General features: G+C 33.5%; 1 protein-coding gene across 2 annotated transcripts in view; it reads left to right on the top strand.

The window, feature by feature from the left end:
* The window catches only part of efl1 (elongation factor like GTPase 1), a 227601-nt gene that overhangs the window by 157644 nt on the left and 45740 nt on the right, over positions 1 to 24217 (top strand). For both annotated transcript variants that reach the window (XM_692092.10, XM_068222543.2), the window contains exons 16-17: positions 3339 to 3470; positions 10319 to 10466. In XM_692092.10, the coding sequence (XP_697184.6) occupies positions 3339 to 3470; positions 10319 to 10466 (280 nt within the window). The remainder of the gene's footprint in view (positions 1 to 3338; positions 3471 to 10318; positions 10467 to 24217) is intronic.

Below are 24217 nucleotides of genomic sequence, written 5' to 3'. Positions count from 1 at the left end.
ACATCTCCAAATCAAAATAAATCTTTGAGCTTTATACAATAATTACTTTTCTTCTTGTGGCCTTAACAAATGTGTAAATCGTTTCCCAAAAAAGAAAAAGTCACATCTGCAGTAACAGTAGACAGTGGCTGCGTCTCCTCAATAATAAAAGCAACAACTATTTTTTCGTTTAGTCAAATTTATTGTTTTACCTGGAGAAGGCGAACTGATGTCAATCATTTGTTGTTTAGCTGGAGGTGGGGTGTGGATGTATTGCTTCGTATGCTTTTTTTTTTCGATGTCATGTTTCTTGCAGTTGTCAAGAGTTTTACCTACACATAATCTACACTTAGTGACAATTCACTTCTTTTCTTCGATGAGTTCAAAATAACAAGAATCCATTGCAAAAATGTAAGTCTCCGGCCTGCCATTATGACTTTCGTTAGTGATGACAGACAATTCGCAAATGAATCGTTTGTTTCAACTGAATCTTCTAAGTGAACCGGTCGAACTAGTTCATTAAATTGAATGAAGTTGTTGTGAAACAGTTTGCATTTTCAGTAAGTACTAACATACCTGATACTCCCTCTGACTCGAAATAAACCCATATCCTGAGTTATTCAGTTACCAGAACAGTACACGGACTCATCTGCTGTGTAAAAAATAGACCTGATGATGAAAATAATGATGAGTGCGAGTCGACTGTTTGTTCCCTCGCAGCATTGAGTGTGTGATTCAACCTAGGGTAATTTTTATTCCGCAATATGTTTTTTAAAGCCAATAAACTCGCATATTTTTTTTTTTAAAGTAACTCAAATAATATTGCTTATTTTTAAAAGTAATGTGTTACTTTAGTCGTTCCTTTGGAAAAGTAATATTATTACTTAACGCCCGTTACTTATAATGCGTTACCCCCAACACTGAAAAGGAATATTGAACACGTCACTACATTTCTTAGAAAACATATTTCTAAAGGTGCCGTTGACTGTAAATTTTTAACGAATGTTGGTAACATCCAAAGAAATTAATGTATAAAAAATCTAAACTAATTAGTTTGCAAATTAAGTTATGCGTAATAAGATCAAATGACACAGAGACAAAGTATTGAACACATGAAGAAAGGAAGGTGTAGAACGGCATTGAAAGCCCAGACAGCAGCTGCAATCTCCCAGTAGTTCCTCAGCAACCCCCTGCACTTCCTTATTGTAAATGAATTTTAGCTGCTTCAGTCCAGCATCTACATTAGCAGAAGGATGAAGATAAAACTTACTGGCATGTTATATTCTGAAATAAATTCAATGTAATATTTTAATAAAAATTGTTTTAGGCTACATCACTTCCTTTAATCCCGCTTGCAGCATTATTTAGAAGGCGACAACAAACGGTATACGAATGGTATACGGCCAGCTGGAGTTTGTTGGAAGAATGTGTTGTCTCTCACATATATAATGTAAAGTTTTATTTTATTATTATTATTTTTATTATTAGTTTATATTGTGTGTGGATTCTGCATCCAGCTGCACATTGCATGTTTGAAGCAAAAAAAAAAAAAAAAAAGACAAGCACACATATCTCCAGTCGATCGATGCTTCTCCGCATGCATGGTTTATTTTCCTATATTCAGTTTTCTGACATGTCCATGAGTGATGAAGTCATACTCTGACATCAAGTCATCCTGTGGGAGATCTGCATCAGACTGAAGTCTTCATAAACCCTGCGCTCTGAATACAGTTAAGCTGGTTTTATTAGCGTCTTAACAGCCTCCAGGTGTTTGCTCATGGACACGTCTGGAATGGGCTGTTAATAAGGCCAGGCTGTGACAGAAGCTCTTGACTTTATTGGCTAAACAAACCAACCTCTCGACTCTCCTGATGGAAACACTCTTGGGTCAGATGTGATTTCACTGAGTGGGTCATGAGGGCAGAGAAAAACGGTCAACCTGCTGAGCCATGGGAATGCTTTATGTGTGTGGGTATATGTCTGTGTATATATATATTTTTTTTTTTTCAATGTACATAACTTATGTTTGTGTGTGTGGATGGTTTGATTTGATTTGATTTGATTTGATTGATTGATTGATTGATTGATTGTCTTGGTTTTTATTAATATGGGAAAACAAAATGCAAAACTACATAGCCCTGTATGAAAAAGTGTTTACCCCCTATACCTAATAACTAGTTTGGCCACTCTTGGCAGCAACTACTGGAATCAAACATTTTCAATAGTTGCAGTAAGTTTGTTACAGTACTGTGGATGAATTTTGGCCCACTTATCTTTGCAGAATTGTTGTAATTCAGCACATCGAAGGGTTTTCGACCATGAACTGCCTTTTTAATGTCAGCATCTCAATTGGATTGAGGTCAGGACTTTGACTAGGCCACTTGAGAATCTTCTTTTTGTTTTCATTCAGCCATTCAGAAGCCCTGCTGCGGTCACTAACAGATGGCTGGACATTCTGCGCACACACACACACACACACACACACACACACACACACACACACACACACACACACACAAACACACAGTTGAAATCAGAATTATAAGCCCCACTTCTATTTTATATACATACATATATATATATATATATATATATATATATATATATATATATATATATATATATATATATATATATATATATATATATTTTTTTTTTTTTTTTTTTTTTTTCTTCTGGAGAAAGTCTTATGTGTTTTATTTTAGCTAGAAAAAAGCAGTTTTACATTTTTTAAAAAACATTTTAAGGTCAACATTATTAGCCCCTTTAAGCTATATATTCTTTCAATAGTCTACAGAGCAAACCATTGTTATAACCTAGTTTAGCCTTTAAATGTCACTTTAAGCTGTATAGAAGTGTCTTGAAAAATATATAGTCAAATATTAAGTACTGTCATCATGGCAAAGATAAAAAAGCAGTTATTTGAGATTAGAGAGTCATTAAAACTATTATGTTTAGAAATGTGTTATAGAAATATCTTCGTTAAACATAACTTGGGGGAAAATTAAACAGGGCAGCTAATAATTCAAGGGGGCTAATAATTCTGACTTCAACTGTGTGTGTGTGTGTGTGTGTATATATATATATATATATATATATATAACATCTTTTAAAATATATGTACTTGTCTGTGTTACATCTTTTGTATATATACATATGTGTGTGTGTGCGTGCGTGCGTGCGTTCATTCGTTCGTTCGCACTTATATTTGTTAAAATGATTAGGCTAACTTGATCAATGTGTGATGGGACAGCATGAAGGAATGTTTTTTCAGTGTATCATGGAGCGCTGCAATTGACAATGTCTCTTTTGGCTGCAGTATGTTAATGTTGTTTATAATGTTGTTTGTGTCTCTCCAGGTATCGGTGGCCTAGAGGACGTCATCCTGAAATCAGCCACCATCTCCACATCTCCAGCATGTCCACCTTTCACACCGCTTAACTTTGAGGCCACCCCCATCGTCAGAGTCGCAGTCGAGCCCAAACATCCAAGTATGTAAAACCAGATGCTCAAACATGCAACACGAGCACTAGTTTTCATCACAGGGACAGGTGAAGCGTTGTGGAACACATACAATACATAACAAATAAGAGAAGTGTGGAAGAGCGCATTGAATCACCACGATGACTCAACAGTAAAAATGAACAAGTCGCTCAGAACAGTTATTTTTTCTCTGCCCTTGAGCTAGTCGTGCTTCTGCATGTAATAGAAACTTTTTAGGTATATGTTTAGTAAGCTTTTTTCCTGTTTGCAGTGATTCATGTTACACAATGTATTAAGGAGGCAGCCTTACATAATATATATATATATATATATATATATATATATATATATATATATATATATATATATATATATATATATAGTTTAAGTTTAAGTCAGAATTGTTAGCCCTCGTGAATTATTATCCCCCTGTTAATTTTTCCCCAATTTCTGTTTAACAGAGAGCAGATTTTTTCAACATTTCTAAACATAATAGTAAAACCTCTTACCTTAAAAGATTTAAAGTGTGTTTCCTACAAAAAGACAAAGCTGGTTATGTTTCACAGCTGTCTTTTTCTTTTTTTTCTCGCTTGACATTACGAGGACTGCTCCGTTTGAGCTCTCGCAATCTGCGTTTAGCCGGGAGAGCGGAGCTCTCAGTAAGGGACCGTCGGAAAAGTGCTTATTTTTATTTTAAATTTTTTGCTCCCTCCTGCGCGTTTTATTTTAAACACAATTAATTTTCTCTTTAATGAGCACAAACAGTTACTAAAGTAGTCGAATGCTTCATTATAGATCTGTGCATTCTTACATTAACACATCTGTTATCAAACAAAACACAATGAGAGATTAATTTGCTGCTCTTCACTTAATAACTATAGTAACTTAAATCAATATGCAAATACAATAAAAGGTGAAATAGATTTTATAGCTTTATTTAATTTCTGTAAAGGCCATTGTTTTTAATAGGCTAAACCTTTTATTTTATTGTTAATATTTTCTAATGTTTGCTATGTATTCTATCATTTTAAGCTATATGTTGTCCCATATTTTTTACATCCCAACATTGGCAGATTGCTAATCAATAAATAGCTATAGTGCTATCTGTTAGTTTTAACTTCAGCTACTGTTATGGAAGGGCATAGATGTTATGGAAAATAGTAATAGTAATGTAACTACCCCCATCATTCCTTCCTCAAGCAAATGTGTAAATATTAGATCTATTCAGCTATAACAATAATTGCATTGGCATATTTATCTGACGTTTTCCCAGCTTGTAGTGGTCGATCAAAAAGATGTTTAGTTTTTTCATGAAACCCTTAAAACTTAAATGAAACCTGACAACAAAACATTCTGAATATGTCAACAAAGGTTGATCATATTCTCTTCTGAAAAAAGAAGATTATCTTCATCAACAAAACAATGATCACAGTTACAGCCAGCATCCCACTAAAAGCACTTTGAGCTAGAGGTCTGTCTAAATTTCCGAATAAATCGCGGGAGCGGTCGGTAACGGGTTTAATTTGGGACGGGAGCGGGCTGTCTAGCAATATCGCGGATATTGCTATGCGAATGAGAGAGAGAGAAAGAGAGAGAGCTTTCCCAGATAGCTAAATACACTCGGGCCAGTTCCGGCTAGATTCTCGCCTGCCGGAGACGTATCACTCAGCCCGGCTCCGGCTGCCGGACTCGGGCCGGATGCTTGTGGACTCACTGCCTGATTCCGGCCCGAATCAATCGGGCCAGATGCGGCGGCCGTAAGCGAGCCGACGCTGCCGCATCCGCGCCGGAATCGGCCCGAGAGTAATGTGCGCTGCGGCCCGGAGCTGGCGCGACTCAGTATTTATATACCTTTATATAAAACCTTTTGGTATTACATTGTTACTTGATACATGGTATTACAACCCTTTGATTTGATATAACAGCAAACGCCTGTGTTTCTGCTTGGTGCTTGTGTGTGTGTTAGTGCGCACGCATATGAGAAAGAGAGAGCTTTGTCTGTGTGTGTGTGTGTGTGTGTGTGTGCTTGGTGCTGTGTGTGTGTGTTTATACAGACAGCTTGGCTGTCTGGACTGTATAGCTGGGTGATTTCCAGCTTTGTTCTCCCCCTCTCTTTAGCAGGATCGGGCGCGGCGGCCAGAAAACGGGGCGGGTCGGGCAACGGGACAACAAATTCTTAATATAAGCGGGAGCGGTTGGGTTCGGGCTAAAACCTGGCGGGTGCGGGCGGGAGCGGGATTCAAAATTTAGTCCCGCGCAGATCTCTACTTTGAGCCTCATTTTGTGTATATCAAATCGCAAAATCCAAACAGCCACATACCGTATATTTTGACTACTTTGAATGGATACATTTTTTTCTACCAATTTTTCCATATTAAAATATTATGGTAGGTCTTGAGATTGAATTACTTGCCTAAGTGGGTCCATATCGAAAAAAATATAGCTTAACAGTTTTGACCTTAAAATGTTTATTAAAAAATTAAAAACTGTTTTTATTCTAGCCAAAATAAAACAAATAAGACTTTTTCCAAAAGAAAAATTATTATCTAACATACTGTGAAAATTTCCCTGCTCTGCTAATAGTCATTTGGGAAATATAAAAAAATTATAAAAATAAACATAAATAAATAAAAAGGGGGGCTAATAATTTTGGCATTAGATGTATGTTATGATTTCATTAGCATTACATTTATGCTTTTACAAAATAAATCAAAATAGGTTGCATATAAGATAAAAAAGCAAATATATACATACATAGACATACATGTATATAACTTTACTGTTTGCGCTCTATCATTTTATTTAAAAAATATAATGTACGTTTCTTTTTTTATTTATATAGTATGTAATAAAGACACATCATGTAATTGCATATTTTATTTTTAAGTTTTTTTTGGTGTTTGATTAAATAAAATTTTAAATATTTAAAATTGAATTTGATATTAATTATTTTTCCATATATATATATATATATATATATATATATATATATATATATATATATATATATATATATATATATATATATACATACATATATATATATATATATATATATATATATATATATATATATATATATATATATATATATGTATATATATATATATATGTATATATATATATGCATTTTTCTTTTTTATTTCATTTTTATTTATTTAAGTTATGAAAAGAACACAGTTCAATTACGTATTGTATTTTTTAAAAGTTGCTGTTTTATGTTGTTTTTTTACTTTCATGAATATAATTTTATTGTATGTCTATTGGTTTTTCTGTTGTTTAAAAATGTGTGTGTGCAGTTTTTTTATCATTTAGCAGACCCCCTAGTTGTTTGCGAATATGTGATCCAACGCAAAATCAACAAATGTTGCAAATCAATATTGCTAAATAATTTTTAGCATAAAATAGTCGTAAAACTGTAAATAATCTTATAAAACATCAAATTCTAAACCTTAAAGTCAATTTATATTTATTTCAGTTTGCAATTAATTGTTTTACATGACTTATAAACGTCGCATATGCATCGCACATGAAAATGACATCTTGCACATAAAAATGACATCTCACCTGCGCCCTCACAATCACTATATTATCTGGAGCAGAATTGTTTTTCAGCCTGTGCAGTAAGCAGATGCAGATGAACCACAAGGGATTTACATGTAAAATCAATGCAAAGATTGCATTAGACATCCTGAGGTGCGAATAGGGCGTTTTGTGTGTTTGATGTGCTTCAGACTGCAAAAGAAAGTGTGAACAAACATCTAACAAATGGAGTAATGAAACAGACAGAAAAGCAAGCAGCTTACAATGATGGAGATTGATTCAAGGATGACGACCGCTGGATGTGACCGAATTGAAGAACATTATTTGAGCTTTACATGTTTGGCTGGCATTATGTGCGTCAAATCGATAAATGATTTTGTTTAACTCTTTCCCTCCAGATAAAGAGAGAAAACATTGTCGAGTTTTATGGCAATCCATGTGTTAGGTGTATTACGTTAGGGTAAGCCAGAGCGCATGTCCTGAATGAGGTACATGATGTCATATGGGAACAAAATCTGAGTAGGATTAGAGTTATACTACCATCCTTTAGCTTAATCACTACCATTTTAGATCTGTTTTAGATATTGTCTTGACAAGAGACCAAAATAAAGAAGATATATATATATATATATATATATTTTTTATCGCTAAATTGTCCACAAATTTCTGGGAATTACCATCACAAAATCAGTCAGTTTTATTGCAAAAAAATCACAAAAGAAATCATCAAAAACTGATTTAGCATTGTTCACAATACTGCATGTGAGCAGCTCATTAGTTCTGGCTATAGAGTCGGTGAATAACTGAGAAATAAAGAATCAGCATGAGCGCTTAGATGAAATCATCATGTCTCATGGGTCCCTAACGCGCAGACGTCCTTCAGAAAGGTGTTTTAATAAAAGTTCACTCAGAGGTGCTGTTGTGATCCTCATTAGCAGTGTCACAGAAGGCTTGGAAACTCATCTCTCGCTCACGTGGGACGCATTAGTCAATGGGCAAGTGAAACATTTCTCAGTTTAGTCTGATCTGAATCCTGCAAAATCACACAGAGCTCATTGTGAGAGTCTTTTCAGGGGTTTGTTTCATAAGTCTAACTTCAGCTTGTCTTGAGGTCAGCAGGGGCCAGTGCTGCAGAAAACACTCTTTATTAAAGCAGAGTCAGTGCTGGTGTTAGTGCTGTCGGGCCCATATGTGCACAAAACTGCTCACTTTGATGTGTTGTTTGAAGAGAGAATAACAGGCTGTTTTATAGAGGTCACGTCATGCATTTTTTATCATTTTGTTGTTTTTCTTTTGAGGCTTGCTTCTAATGTTAGTCAAGTTCTTTGCACCCAAAACTGTACAAATTTGCACCCAAAACAGTCAGAATGCGTTCTTGCTAAGTAAAAGTATTTAAACCTTGTATTTATATCTTGCTTTGGTCCAAAATTTGACTAACATTACCCCAAGAGCTCATTGACAGCTCATGCAAGCAGTCACAATAGACCTCACAACAACATCAAAAGAACTGCAGGCCTCACTTACCTCAGTTAAGGCGAGTGTTCATGACTCCACCATAAGAAAGGTGAGTGCTCATGACTTCACCATAAGAAAGGTGAGTGTTCATGACTTCACCATAAGAAAGGTGAATGTTCATGACTTCACCATAAGAAAGGTGAGTGTTCATGACTTCACCATAAGAAAGGTGAGTGTTCATGACTTCACCATAAGAAAGGTGAGTGTTCATGACTTCACCATAAGAAAGGCGAGTGTTCATGACTCCACCATAAGAAAGGTGAGTGTTCATGACTTCACCATAAGAAAGGTGTGTTCATGACTTCACCATAAGAAAGGTGTGTTCATGACTTCACCATAAGAAAGGTGTGTTCATGACTTCACCATAAGAAAGGTGTGTTCATGACTTCACCATAAGAAAAGTGAGTGCTCATGACTCAACCATAAGAAAGGTGAGTGTTCATGACTCCACCATAAGAAAGGTGAGTGTTTATGACTTTACCATAAAAAAGGTGAGTGCTTATGACTTCACCATAAGAAAAGTGTGTTAATTATTCACCATAAGAAAGGTGAGTGTTCATGACTCCACCATAAGAAAGGTGAGTGTTCATGACTTCACCATAAGAAAGGTGTGTTCATGACTTCACCATATGAAAAGTGTGTTCATGACTTCACCATAAGAAAAGTGAGTGTTCATGACTCCACCAAAAGGAAGGTGAGTGTTCATGACTCCACCATAAGAAAGGCGAGTGTTCATGACTTCACCATAAGAAAGGTGTGTTCATGACTTCACCATAAGAAAGGTGTGTTAATTATTCACCATAAGAAAGGTGAGTGTTCATGACTTCGCCATAAGAAAGGTGAGTGTTAGTGACTCCACCATAAGAAAGGCGAGTGTTCATGACTTCACCATATGAAAAGTGTGTTCATGACTTCACCATAAGAAAGGTGAGTGTACATGACTCCACCATAAGAAAGGTGTGTTAATGACTCTACCATAAGAAAGGTGAGTGTTCATGACTCTACCATAAGAAAGGTGAGTGTTCATGACTCCACCATTAGAAAGGTGAGTGTTCATGAATCCACCATAAGAAAGGTGTGTGTTCTGGACTTTACCATAAGAGAAGTGAGTGTTCATGACTTCACCATAAAAATGGTGAGTGTTCTTGACTTCACTTAAAGAAATGTGAGTGTTTGTGACTCCACCCTAAGAAGGAAACTGGGAAAATATAGTTTGCATGACCGTTTCAAGACAAAAACCTTTTGAGCAAAAAGAACAAAGACTCATCTCAGTTTTTCCAGAAAATATCTTGATGATCTCTAAGACTGATAGAAATGCTCTTAAGAATGACGAGAAAAAGGTTGAACTTTTTGGAAGGTCTGTGTCTCATTATGTGTGGTGTAAAAGTAGCACTGCCTTTCAGAAAAAGAACATTATACTAACAGTAAAATGTGGTTAAGGTGGATGTATAATAATGTTATAACAATTCTTCAAAGATTATTTGGCCAAAGTTCCCCCACAGCGCTGTTACGGGCTCATTGTAAGTTATCAAAAATGCCTGATTATATTTGATTAATTTTATTAAAAAAAAATTATGCTAGTTGTAAAAATTAAAAATTAAAATTAGTTAAAAAAAATTGTTAAAAGATTAAAATTATAATTCAAAATTGAACCTCTCTTTTTTTAATACTTTGATTTATGAGTTTACTTTTCTCCATCCTTCATCAGTCTTTTCTCAAAACTGCATCACATGGACTGGTTCACAAAATGGAATCTAGAGTCACATTAACGTGAGCTTATGCATTTGTGTGTGTGCAGGTGAGATGCCGAAGCTGGTGCGAGGTATGAAGCTGTTGAACCAGGCTGACCCGTGTGCTGAAGTGTTGATTCAGGAGACAGGAGAGCATGTTCTGGTCACTGCAGGGGAAGTACATCTACAACGCTGCCTGGATGACCTGAGAGAGAGGTGACAAAAACCACACACTCATAGGCTGTATATAAAATTGCCTCTAATACTCTTTAAGTGTGCGCTATAGTGAGCTCCCTGGCCACCGTAATGGACCCATTCTGCCTTGTAGGAGTTGCTTTGTCACATTCGACATTATTAAAAGTGCTATTCTGTAGAAATGAAGATTAAATTAGCTGCATCAAGTATTTAGGGACTACTAGAGTATCATTAGCGACCATGTCTATTCTTTTATGACCAGAGTCAACTATTTCCACTTGGATAGTATGCCAAGACACCGCATTCAAATGATCTCTAACGTATATCTCCTATAAGAAGCTTTTATTCACATACAACTTGAAAATTGCATGTCCGAACACTGAGCCTTGCTGTACTCCATAATGAATTTGATCAAACTTGACTGTCAACTTTCCACGGTCAGCATATGTCAGTCCGGTAGAGCACTTTTGGCATGTGCTGGAATGGCAGATTCATATATCCATGAATTTGAAACATCCACACCAACTGTGTGACGCTCTCATGTCAGCATGAACTGCAATCTCTGAGGAATGTTTCCCACACCTTGCTGAATCTATGACACAAAGAATTTAAAGTATGCGCAGTCAAAATGAAGTGACCAGCCCTACTGTATTGCTTTGGGTCTCCACTGAGATCTGAGATTGGCTGAAGTCTTTAGGTTAATTAAACTGCATATTGTAACAGAAGACTAGACCATGACTGCTGCCATGTAGATACTCACACTGGGACCGCTTCGGCCTTGTTTTGTTCACTTGTCTGCTTTATATGATTCCAACAGCATGTAAATGTCTGGCTAAAATGCAATATTCAACAAAAAAATCATCATATTATTAATTCAGAATTTACTGTACAGCTGCATGGATTTCGATTGTCAAGAAGACAAAAAAGCAAGAAAGGTGTTTGAATTTGACTGAATTAATTAATCAATTAATCAATGAATTAATTTATTTATTTAATGGTGTATTTGTTTATTATGATAAAACATCTATGGTGAGGAATTAAAGAGTCAGTTTTGAGGATTTGCTTATGTGTGGTGATCTATGATGATGATTATGATGATTATTATTATTATTGATAATAATAATAATAATAATAATTATTATTATTATTATTATTATTGATGACAATGTTATTTGCAAGAACAATAATCATTTATTGTTAACCAGGGATACTACTACTGCTAATAATAATAATAATAATAATAATAGTATTAGTAATAATAATAATAATGATAATAATAATAATGATAATAAAAATAAATAAATACACAAACAATTCATTAAAACTGACTCTTTAATTTCTCACCATAAATATTTTATTATAATAAATAGATAATTTGTCTATTTATGCAGATATACTACTACTGCTAATAATAAATAAATTGAGTAATTAATTAATAAACAAGCAAATCGTCAAAAACTGACTCTTTAATTCCTAACCATAAATGTTTTATCATGATAAATAAATAATTTGTCTATTGTTAAACAGTTATACTACTACTGCTAAAAATAAACCAACAAACAAAAAAACAAACGAATCATAAAAACTGACTCTCTTTAATTCTTAACCATAAATGTTTTATCATGATAAATAAATAATTTGTCTATTGTTATGCACATGTACTACAACTGTTAATAATAATAATAATATAAATATAAATAAATAAATAAATAAATAAATGAATGAATGAATGAATGAATGAATGAATGAATGAATGATTAAAATACTAATACAATAACTGTTTAAAGAAATACATAAATCATTATTATTTTTGTTGACGTTGCTAAATCTAATAATGTGACATTTTTCAAAATACACTTTAACTAGTAATGGAAAATTAAATGGAAATATGTGCACCGAGAGAGGCAAAATTTCAGTCTTGGTCATTAAGATTGAAAAATCATTATTGAATGCTATTTGTTAAATGACATGCTAACAATTAGATAAGATTTTGATTATTATGTATTTATTTATTCTGATGAAATATTTATGTGTTGAGGAGTTAAAGAGTCAGTTTTGATGTTATTTGTTGTTTTTCATTTATTTGTTTATTTATTTTCTTTATAGGCCTTTTGCTTTTGTTTTTTTGTTTTGCTGCAACTTTTCTTTCCCCCGTTCTCCATCCTCTCATACTATTTCTCCTTGTCTCTCTCTGTAGTCATCTATCATTCCGTGTTTCTCTCTGGTTTCACTGCGGCGGGTTGCGGATCAATATTTCTTGATGTCGGGTCTATGAGTGTTGATCCTCCTGTACTATTGCAGAGCTTAGACTAATTCACACCTCTGGAGTTTCAACTCAACACAAACTGCCTCGCAAAAATTATTCATAGCTCAGATGAGTCACAGTTTTCGCTTGGATTGTTCCAGGTTTTCTACCTTTCGTGACATTGTGAATGCGGCATTCGAGCAGTCAGGGGATTTTTGACTTTTGTTTCTCAGGAATACTTGATTGTGATTGGTTGATCACAAGCTCAACATAGCTATAGACTGTAAAAAATAATTCTCAGGAATAACTGATTATAATTGGATGATCGCCAATAAGAGGGCGGCACAGTGGCTCAGTGGTTAGCACTGTGGCCCCACAGCAAGAAGGTCACTGGTGAAGTCCCTGCTGGGCCAGCTGGCATTTCTGTGTGGAGTTTGCATGTTTTCCCAGTGTTCGTGTGGGTTTCCTTCGGGTGCTCTGTTTTCCCCAACAAAGTCCAAGGACATGTGGTATAGGTGAATTGGGCTAAATTGTCCATTGTGTATGTTTGTGAACGAGAGTGTATGGGTGTTTCCCTGTGATGGGTTGCAGCTGAAAGGGCAATCGCTGCATAAAACATATGTTGGATAAATTGGCAGTTCATTTCGCCGTGGCGACCCCTGATTAATATTAGGGATTTATAAAGCATGAATAGTCCTCACTTTAGTTTAGGTCACAAAACTAGATGAAGTTGAGTTAATAAAGCATTTATTTACATAAATAGCAACCATTAATATATGCCTGAATAATAAGACATATAAACGTTGATTTCAATAGTTTATTAATCATTTATTAACTCATTCTGAATGATCCTAAAAACCCTCAACTACTCTTAAATACAAATGGTTTGTAAATAATGTGATACTTCATCTAGTATTGATTAAATAATTAAATAAATCATTAACTAAGTATGAAAATACAATTATTAAGCACATTTAAAAAAATTTTGTAAGTCAAGAATAGAGAATTTGAAGCTGCAGTTATAAACTGCTTACTAAGGCTTATTAATGTAGAGAACACTATTAAATTCACTATTTGCTACTGCTAATAAATGATTTATAGTGTAGTTATTATAATGTGTTACCAAGATATTTTGAGGAATGCTGGCATCCTGTTAGCCAAAGACATCCATTACATTTAACGTCAGAATTATAAGCCCCCCCCCCCCCCCTTTTTTTTTTTTTTTATTTCCCTATTTCAGTTTAACGGAAAGTTTTTTTCCAACACATTTCTGATCATAATAGTTTTAATAACTCATTTCTAATAACTGATCTGTTTTATCTTTGCCATGATGACAGTCAATAATATTTGACTAGATATTTTTTAAGACACTTCTATACGGCTTAAAGTGACATTTAAAGGCTTAACTAGGTTAATTAAGCTGGTTAGGTTAATTTGGCAAGTTATTGTATAACGATGATTTGTTCTGTAGACAATCGAGAAACATAGATAGCTTAAAGGGGCTAATAATATTGACCTTAAAATGTTTTCAAAAAAAAATGTAAAATTGCTTAATAAAATAAATAAAACATATAAGACTTTCTCCAGAAGAAAACATATTATCAGAAATACTGTAAACATTTATTTCCCTGTTAAGTAACATTTGGGGACAAAATTCAATGTTGGGCTAATAATTCTGACTTTAACTGCATATACAGTATATAGAGTTGAAGTCATAATTATTAGCCCCCCTTTAAATTTTGTTTTCTTTTTTAAATATTTACCAATTGATGTTTAATAGAGCAAATAAATGTTCACAGTATGTCTGATAATATTTTTTCTTCTGAAGAAAGTCTTATTTGTTTTATGAAGGCTAAAATAAAAGCTGTTTTTTAATTTGTTAAACACCATTTTAAGGTCAAAATTATTAGCCCCTTTAAGCTACAGTATATATTTTTTTGATAGTCTACAGAACAAACCAGCATTATACAATAACTTGCCTAATTACCTTAACCTGCCTAATTAACTGAATTAATCTAGTTAAGCCTTTAAATGTCACTTTAAGCTGTTTAGAAGTGTCTTGAAAAATATCTAGTCAAATATTATTTATTGTCATCATGGCAAAGATAAAATAAATCAGTTATTAGAGATGAGTTATTAAAACTTTTATGTTTAGAAATGTGTTTAGAAAAATCTTCTTGCCGTTAAACAGAAATTGTACAAAAATAAACAAGGGGGCAAATAATTCTGACTTCAACTGTATATACGCAGTATATATATATATATATATATATATATATATATATATATATATATATATATATATATATATATATATATATATATATATATATATAAAGAAAAACACATGGATCACAAAATTTAGAAAGCTGTTAAATTAAGAAAATAACTACAGCCAGAAATTATATTTATTTATTTATTTATTTTTGTTAGAAATTAAAATAATTCAATAGTATCTTCACTGCAAGAACACTTTTCTTGCTTAGATTTTTTATATTGTTTCTAGTCTAAATATCAAATTGTGATATTGATGCTCAAACGATATATTGGTTGGGAATGCAATGCAAAAAATGCTTTTCTTACTTAGATTTTTTTATCTTGTTTTTAGTCCAAATATTTAAAAATTCTTAAATCAAAATTAAGCAAAATAATCATGTTTTTCCTTTCGACATGAGATTATTTTGCTTACCCCACTGGCAGACTATTTTGCTTTTTTTAAGGAAAAACTCACTCAATTTTGGCATATTATTTCTTAAAATAAGACAACGTGTTTTGCTTGTCTAGAAAATGCTTCTTGATTTAAGAATTGTTTTGATATTTGGACGAGAAACAAGATAAAAAATCTAAGTAATAAAAGCATTTGTAAGACTTTACAATAAGGTTCATTAGTTAATGCATTTTCTAAAAGGAACTAATCATGAACAACACCTGTACAGCATTTATTAATCATAATTGAGTATTTAATAATGCATTATTAACATTCAAGTCCATGCTTGTTAACATTAGTTAATGCCCCATGAGTTAACATGAACTAACAATGAACTACTGTATTTTCCTTAACCAACGTTTACTAACATGAATACTGTAGTAAATGTATTGTTCATTGTTTGTTCATGTTAGTAAATGCATTACTTAACATTAACTAATGAACCTCATTGTAAAGTGTGACCAAAGCATTTGTATTGCCAGCCAATATATCGTTTGAGCATCAATATTACAATGTGCTCATCCGCAATAGTCTCATCGCAAGATCTGCAATGTTAAATTATGTAATGTTAATTAGTCCTTTTTAATTAGGGGTTGCCACAGTGGAATGAACCGCAAACTTATCGAGCATATGTTTTATGCAGCAGATGCCCTTCCAGCCGCAACCCAACACTGGAAAACACCCATACACACTCTTTCACACACATACACTACGGCCAATTTAGTTTATTCAATTCACCTATAACACGTCATTGGACTAAAGAGGAAACCGGAGCACCTGGAGGAAAGCCACACAGACATGAGGAGAACATGCAAACTCCACACAGAAATACCAACTGACCCAGCCGGGGCTCTAACCAGCAATCTTGCTGCGAGGCGATCGTGCTATTAACTCCGCACTCCACTGGAATTACATTTTAGAATTGTAAAATTGTGTACAGGTCGTAGAAAAGCAGCGATTGATGTGAATTCCTCAATGTACCAATGGTTACCGGTTTCCAACATTCTTCAAAATATCTTCTTTTGTCTCAAGTAAACTCAAAAGTATGGAACTTCTTGAGGATGAGTAAAATGTCATACTTAAACTCTCTTTTTAACATCATACATGTTCAAGTGAATATCCTGGAGCGGGTTTGCTCCTGTTGGATTTGACATATCTGCATAATTAAAACCGTGAGGATGTTTTCCCCATTTTAATAAGTCATCAAGGGTGCGTTTGGCTTGCCCTTGAGTTTTACCTTGTATAAACAGCATATTTGCATATATTAGCATCACCACATGTTAAATATTGGTTGGAGTTGGAGCGTTAGCGGCTTAATCCATCACATCTGCCCTTGCATTTCATTAGCTGGACCTTCTCCTCAATGTTTTCTAAAGATAACTCTTTAATTTAGGTCAGACTCTGGCTCTTATGAAGGGCTTGTCGAGATTAACTGTGCGCTAGAAGCTATGTAATGATGGATATGGTTTGTTAATGAAGGGTTGGTGAAATGTGTCTGTGGTTATTTCTAGTAAAAGTTGTACAATTGTTGTAATTAGAAGAGTGAAATGTAAGTCTCGCCTGTAATGAGATACAGTGGGATGACTCACATATGGAGAATGAATTTACATGCATTGCTCAGGTGTGAGTTTTCTCACAGACTTCAACAGGGTGTGAAAATCTTGATGGTACTGTGGGTCTCCTCTATCAAATCGAAGCTTTATTTGGTATTTTCTATTGGATTCAGGTCAGGTGATTGGCTGGGCCATTCTACAGCTTGATTTTCTTTCTCTAAAAGCATCTGAGAGTTTCCTTGGTTGTGTTTTGAATCATTGTCTTGCTGAAATTTTTACTCTGGTTTCATCTTCATCATCCTGCTAATGTGGATGTTGGAGTGAAGCCGCTAATATGAATATTAACTTAGGGCAAATAATATTGTTTTTACAACTGTTGTTTTATTATTATTATTTTTTATTTATTTTTTTTTATTTTTTAATTGTTATAAATGCTTAAATAAACAGTGACTGTAGTAATGTTATTAATAATAATAATAATAATAATAATTATTATTATTATTATTATTATTATTATTATTATTATTATTATTATTATCGGTATTAAAACTGCTTAAAGAAATACATTTAACATTTTATTTTATTAATTAAATTACCATTTTGGTATAAATTTTAAATAATTATTTATTATTATGTATTTATAATTTTATTCATATTATAATTATAATTAGTTGTAATTGCAGCAATAGTAACTGCTTAAAAAATAAAGCAATTATTATTATTGTTCTTGTGCAAATAGTACTGTCATGTAACAAAAAATATTAATTTTATTGTTGTTGTCACACTTGCGTAAATTAAAAAGTATTGTAATAATAAAATATTATTGTTGTTATTATTATTTTTAATATAACTATTTAAATTAATAGATACAATATTATTTTATAGCTGTGGTTATAATTAATAATAATAATAATAATAAAAATGTGACGTGTGCAAATACACATTTAACTATTAATATCTGAAAATCTAAATAAAGTGGTTCAAACGAGCACTGGGAAAAAGTTAAATTACACTATTGTTCATAAACATAAGTTTATGAAAAATAATTGTTGAATGCTAACTGCTGAATGACATGCTAACATAAATAGAGCATTTTACAAAGACAGCAAATCCTACAATCCCTCTTCATCTTCTAGCTGTCAAAGCCTGATTTAAAGATGCAGTTTAGAAATGGTAAATGAAAAGTGGACTTCCTTTTCTGAAACATCTGAACATCTTCTTTCAAATGTTAACTGGCCAAATAAATAAAGTTTTTATGAACGCATTAGCAGCCCAAATAAAGTCAGTGCTTTTATTTTGAGGCACAAAGCAAATTATCACTGTTAAAGATAATATCAAGAATTGTGTTGTTTCAGCTCATTTTATATACACTACCTGACAAAAGTCTTGTCGCCCATCCAGGTTTTAGGAATACCAAATAATAACCTGACTTCTAGTTGATAATTTGGTATTAGAGGGGGCTTATATGGAAGGCAAAGGCCTCTAGGTTATGCTTATTTTAGCTAAATAAAATATGATCATGCCTTGATTTTTTTTTATTATCTAATTAGGACAGTAAGGTCTAACTTTAGGCAGAAGTCTTGTCACTTAACAGAAATAATGTCCAGTATATAATATAAAGTCATGCTGCAGTGGAAAAAGAGTTTATATTGTGTATGACTCCCATGAGCTTGGAGGACTGCATCCATAAATCTCTGCATTGACTCAAATCACTTAAAAGTCAAAGTTAAGTTAATTAATAAAGTCATCTGGAATAGCAAAGAAAGCGTTATTGCAGGACTCCCAAAGTTCATCAAGATTCTTTGGATTCATCTTCAGTGCCTCCTCCTTCATCTTATCCCAGACATGCTCAATAATGTTCATCTCTGGTGACTGGGCTCTCCATTCCGAAGACATTCAGTATAAGTAAATTGAATGATTTCCCTTCAAGGGCATCCACTGCGTAAAGCATATGCTGGAATTGTTTGTGGTTCATTCCGCTGTGGCGACCCCTTATAAATAAGGAACTAAGCTGAAGGAAAATGAATGAATAAATAAATCACCAGTCCTCGTTTGAAGAACAAATAAAGTCAGTGTTCTTGTTTTGAGGCATAATGCAAATTGTCACCTTTAAAAGTGATTTCTCTTTTGAGGGATTTGTGGAAGTTTGATTAAGACTCCTGGCACTGTTTATGCAATTGTGTTTTAAATGTAAATGAGGTGACTGGTAATTGATGTGCTCTTCTGTTTCGCTTTGTTGTATGACAATAGAGTTGGCTGGGATATATTGGAAATCCACCAGATTGACTTTTTGCTGTGATTTCGACACAGATTTGGCCGTTTGTCATTTTTGTTGTCGCTGAAACTGTCCTTCATCGCACTGATAGTAGCAGAAAATGAGTTTGAGCGCTAACGGGAGACAAATGGAGTGAAAAAGTGTCACATTAACACAAAGGAAGCGAGAAGCCAGCGAGGGAGAGATGTCATGTTTTGTGGATGTAGATTAAATTGGACCATTGTGACTTGGCTCTGGCAGAGCGCTGATTGGCTTGAGAAATCACACCAAAAAACAAACTTGTGTTGGTGTAGGGAGACACAAATGAGCTCTCACACACACTCCTCCCCCTGGAGATTAACTCTGCTATTTTGACCTGTTTTCAGGCGTCTTGAAGAAAAGACTCATCAGTTTTGTTTTGTTTTTATGTTTTTTTTTTATATCTTCGCCAAAGCATTTTTAGCTCAAGCGTGTCCAACTGCCGCTGTTCCCTCAGGTGTCATTTTTGGCCCGTTTCCACTGAATGTTACGGTACGGTATAGTTCGGAACACTTTTATGGCCGTTTCCACTATCAAAAGGCGTAAAAAAAAAAGCCGAACCGTACTGGATCACTTTCAGCATCCTTTCGAAAGGGTACCAAACATGGGAAAGGGTACTAAAGGTGAAGCTATACGTGCAGCTGAACGCTGATTAGTTACAGAGATACGTCACAAGCTCATGTGGAGCTAGCCAGAATGAAAACATAGGAACCGCCATGTTTTAAATACACAGCCGAGGCATTAAATCGTAATACTATATGCATATAATAACAAGCCATGGACGATCCGAGCTCAAACAAACCTTGTCGTTGTCTTGATGAACAGCCACAAAACCAAGAAAAGCTAAATCTGCCGTGTCCTGTTGTTGTTTTACGAGGCCGTCTAAACGTGCGAGCAGTTTTTAATTTCTTCCGGGAGCTCGCGATGGCGTCTATATTCGATTTCACAAACATCTTGAGCTGATGATAATAACGTGTGCGTGATTATTAAAGTGTCTCCGTCATCTGATCCTTTCAGAAAGAAAACGACATATGCGGGAGTGAAGCACAAACACACAAATGAGAAGCCCAACAAAACACAGGAGCAAATTGTTTCAGCAACCTGAATCCCGAACAAACTGCCATGTTTATCATCGCCTTTTGGATTATTATGAACTGGGAATGACAAAATTACTCTCTAACAGAGCTTACATGTGCTGGTGAAGAGTACAGACACAGATGAGAGGTTTGCACTGACTGTGGGCTATGTTGCGTGTTGTTTTTCTGTAATTAATCCATATCAGAGACTGTAAGTGTCTGTATGTGTTCATATACGTTGTATTTATTTATTTTATAAAATTGCAGACATTACAGTGGGCTATTTCACACTGGCTGTTTCTCAATTCCAAGAACGCAGAGAATGGACTTGCGTTCTTGTGGAGACCGGTCTTGCCAAGTGTCCTCGGAAGATCAGACCGCGAGAACAGAGATCGCGTCCTGTGAGAAATGAGATGCTGCCTTCTTCCTGATGGTCACATGACCTTCAAGCATTTTAAATGGAAAATTATTTAAACATTGCAGCATTCATGCAACCTCTTATTGTTTTTCCCCTTTTCAAAATATATACCAAGCATAAAAACCATAAAAATTTACGTTGCACAATACAAATTAAACAGATTCAATGCAAATTTCAGCAAACAATCACTCTTCCTGTGTTTAATCCTTTATTAAGATGTCCATGGTAATGTTTATATTCACCGTTTCATTTAGGGAAGCTCCTGAGGTAAATAAGTGATATCTCTGAACTTTAATAATAAATCTAAATAAAATGCTGCGCTTCCCACCTCCAGTCGCAATGACTTCTGGGACTTCTAGAGCGAGATCGGTGCTCAAGTCTGCATCCGTGCGTCCTCGCTATCAAGAACACATCCAGGAAGTTTCACGCGTCCTCCATACTTGCGGTCTTGAGTATTGGAATTGAACTTTGGCAGCTGATGATGACGTTGCGTGAGAACACGAGGACACAAGACCGCTGAAAAATGCATATTGAGAAACAGCCACTGTCATTGATCTGCAGTTATAATCAACTCATGTTCATAGAAAAGTTAGTAATGAACATTTATACACAAGTATTTGTATAACACGTAAGCCTGATAAAGGCGACCCGTACCAACCTGTTCCATACCATACTGTACCTGTCAGTGGAAACGGGCCAAAAGGCTGAGTAAGGCCATCTTGTCGTGGTTTGGAAGAGATTTGAATAACACACACTGTAAAAAATACTGGGTTCCACACAATCAAATTTTGTTGGGACAACATGAATGAATTCATTTAGCCTATGGGTTAGCCCAAAAAACTCAAGAATTAAGTTTTATCAGCTCATTTTAACAGATTTGTGTGTATTGAGCATCAGTTAAGACAATGTTAGCACCTGTTAGCTTTAATTGTGGAAAAAACAGGATAATTTAGAGCTTTTGTCAGCTAATTTCATCTTCCGGGTTTAAAAAATTTTTTGGGAATCTAGCGCGAATCTGCTAGTGGAGTGATGATGCGTCGGTTTCTCGTTATTATTCATAGCTGAGTTTTCTTATCCTATGAGAAAGACCCTGCTTCTTAATTATTCATGAGAGAACGTGCTTTCCGATGACAGACCTGCCAATCTGTGAGACAGCCCATGGCATTCGGTATTCAGGTGGTTGTGAAGGGTCGTATGCATTCATCTACAGGGTTTGTTGCATATTATTCCCCTGCTCTGCTGGCCACACTCACTCCTCCCTCTGATCGCAGCGCTCCACACCCATCATGAAGCATTTTTTGAAAAACTTTTGGGGTAGACTTGAACTGGAAGAGGGGGGTTTCGTGACCTTTTAAATAAGTACTTTGAACAACGTCATTTTCTTGAGTGCACAAGATGTAAACTGCTTAAACTGTCATTGATTCAGTTTATGTTCACCATGTGTAATATGCCTGCTTTCTTCTTTCTGTCTTCCTTCCTTTCTTTTCTTTCTTTCTTTCTTTTTCTTAAATTATTAATTTCATTCTGTTTTACAATAAATGTTTGTTCGCTTTCTTTCTTTCTTTCTTTCTTTCTTTCTTTCTTTCTTTCTTTCTTTCTTTCTTTCTTTCTTTCTTTCTTTCTTTTCTTTTATATTCTTTCTTTCTTCATTTTCTATCTTTCTTTTCTTTCTTTATTTATTTTCTTTCTTTATTTATTTATTGTGTTTTTTTCTTTCTCTCTTTTATTTCTTTATTTGTTTATTTTGTTTCTTTCTTTGTTTCTTTCTTTGTTTACTTTATTTATTTTCCTTCTTTATTTATTTTCTTTCTTTTCTTTTTTCTTTATTTATTTTCTTTCTTTATTTATTTTGTTTGTTTGTTTATTTATTTATTTATTTATTTATTTTGTTTCTTTCTTTCTTTCTTTCTTCATTTTGTTTCTTTCTTTCTTTCTTTATTTAATTTGTTTCTTTCTTTCTTTCTTTTTTCTTTCTTTCTTTCTTTCTTTCTGTCTGTCTTTCTTTATTTTGTTTCTTTCTTTCTTTTCTTTCTTTCTTTTTTTCTTTCTTTCTTTTTTTCTTTCTTTCTTTCTTTCTTTCTTTCTTTCTTCATTTTGTTTCTTTCTTTCTTTATTTATTTATTTATTTTGTTTCTTTCTTTCTTTCTTTCTTTCTTTCTTTCTTTCTTTCTTTCTTTCTTTCTTTCTTTCTGTCTTTCTTTATTTTGTTTCTTTTTTTTCTTTCTTTCTTTCTTTCTTTCTTTCTTTCTTTCTTTCTTTTGTTTCTTTCTTTCTTTCTTTCTTCATTTTGTTTCTTTCTTTCTTTCTTTCTTTATTTATTTTGTTTCTTTCTTTCTTTCTTTCTTTCTTTCTTTCTTTATTTATTTTGTTTCTTTCTTTCTTTCTTTCTTTCTTTCTTTCTTTCTGTCTTTATTTTGTTTCTTTCTTTCTTTCTTTTTTTTCTTTCTTTCTTTCTTTCTTTCTTTCTTTATTTATTTTGTTTCTTTCTTTCTTTCTTTCTTCATTTTGTTTCTTTCTTTCTTTCTTTCTTTCTTTTTCTTTCTTTCTTTCTTTCTTTCTTTTCTTTCTTTCTTTCTTTCTTTATTTTGTTTCTTTCTTTCATTTCTTTCTTTCTTTCTTTTGTTTTTTTCTTTCTTTTCTTTATTTATTTATTTTCTTTCTTTCTTTTTTTCTTTTTTTCTTTCTTTATTTTGTTTCTTTCTTTCTTTCTTTCTTTCTTTATTTTGTTTCTTTCTTTCTTTTCTTTTCTTTCTTTCTTCTTTCTTTCTTTCTTTCTTTCTTTATTTTGTTTCTTTCTTTCTTTTCTTTCTTTCTTTCTTTCTTTCTTTCTTTCTTTCTTTCTTTCCTTCTTTCTTTTTTTCTTTATTTTGTTTCTTTCTTTCTTTCTTTCTTTCTTTCTTTATTTTGTTTCTTTCTTTCATTTCTTTCTTTCTTTCTTTCTTTCTTTCTTTCTTTCTTTTCTTTTCTTTTCTTTCTTTCTTTCTTTCTTTCTTTCTTTCTTTCTTTCTTTCTTTTGTTTCTTTCTTTCATTTCTTTCTTTCTTTCTTTCTTTTGTTTTTTTCTTTCTTTTCGTTATTTATTTATTTTCTTTCTTTCTTTTTTTCTTTCTTTCTTTCTTTCTTTCTTTCTTTCTTTCTTTCTTTCATTCATTCTTTTTTTTCTTTCTTAAGCAGATATTCTGAAAAATGTAGGAAAAACTAAAAAAGACAGCTATTGAGATCCATAGTAGAAACATGAACGTCAATGGCTGTTTTTTTTTTTTTCAGCATATTTAAAAATGTCTTCTTTCATGTCCAACAGAAGAAACAACCTCAAAAAGGTCTGGAAAAAGTGAAGGTTAAATAAATGAAGACAGGATTAAAATTTTTGGGTGAACTATCCCTTTAAGTGTTAATTTTTAATCTCAATTTTTATTTTAACACAATACCCTGTTCATTTCCACCCCAGTTGGGTTGGAGCACTTGGTTCACCCAAAAATTA

Source organism: Danio rerio, chromosome 7 (assembly GCF_049306965.1).
Source record: "Danio rerio strain Tuebingen ecotype United States chromosome 7, GRCz12tu, whole genome shotgun sequence".
Taxonomy (NCBI): Eukaryota; Metazoa; Chordata; class Actinopteri; order Cypriniformes; family Danionidae; genus Danio; species Danio rerio.
The sequence above is the reverse complement of the archived record's forward strand: the minus strand, read 5'-3'. Positions and strand labels throughout refer to the sequence as shown.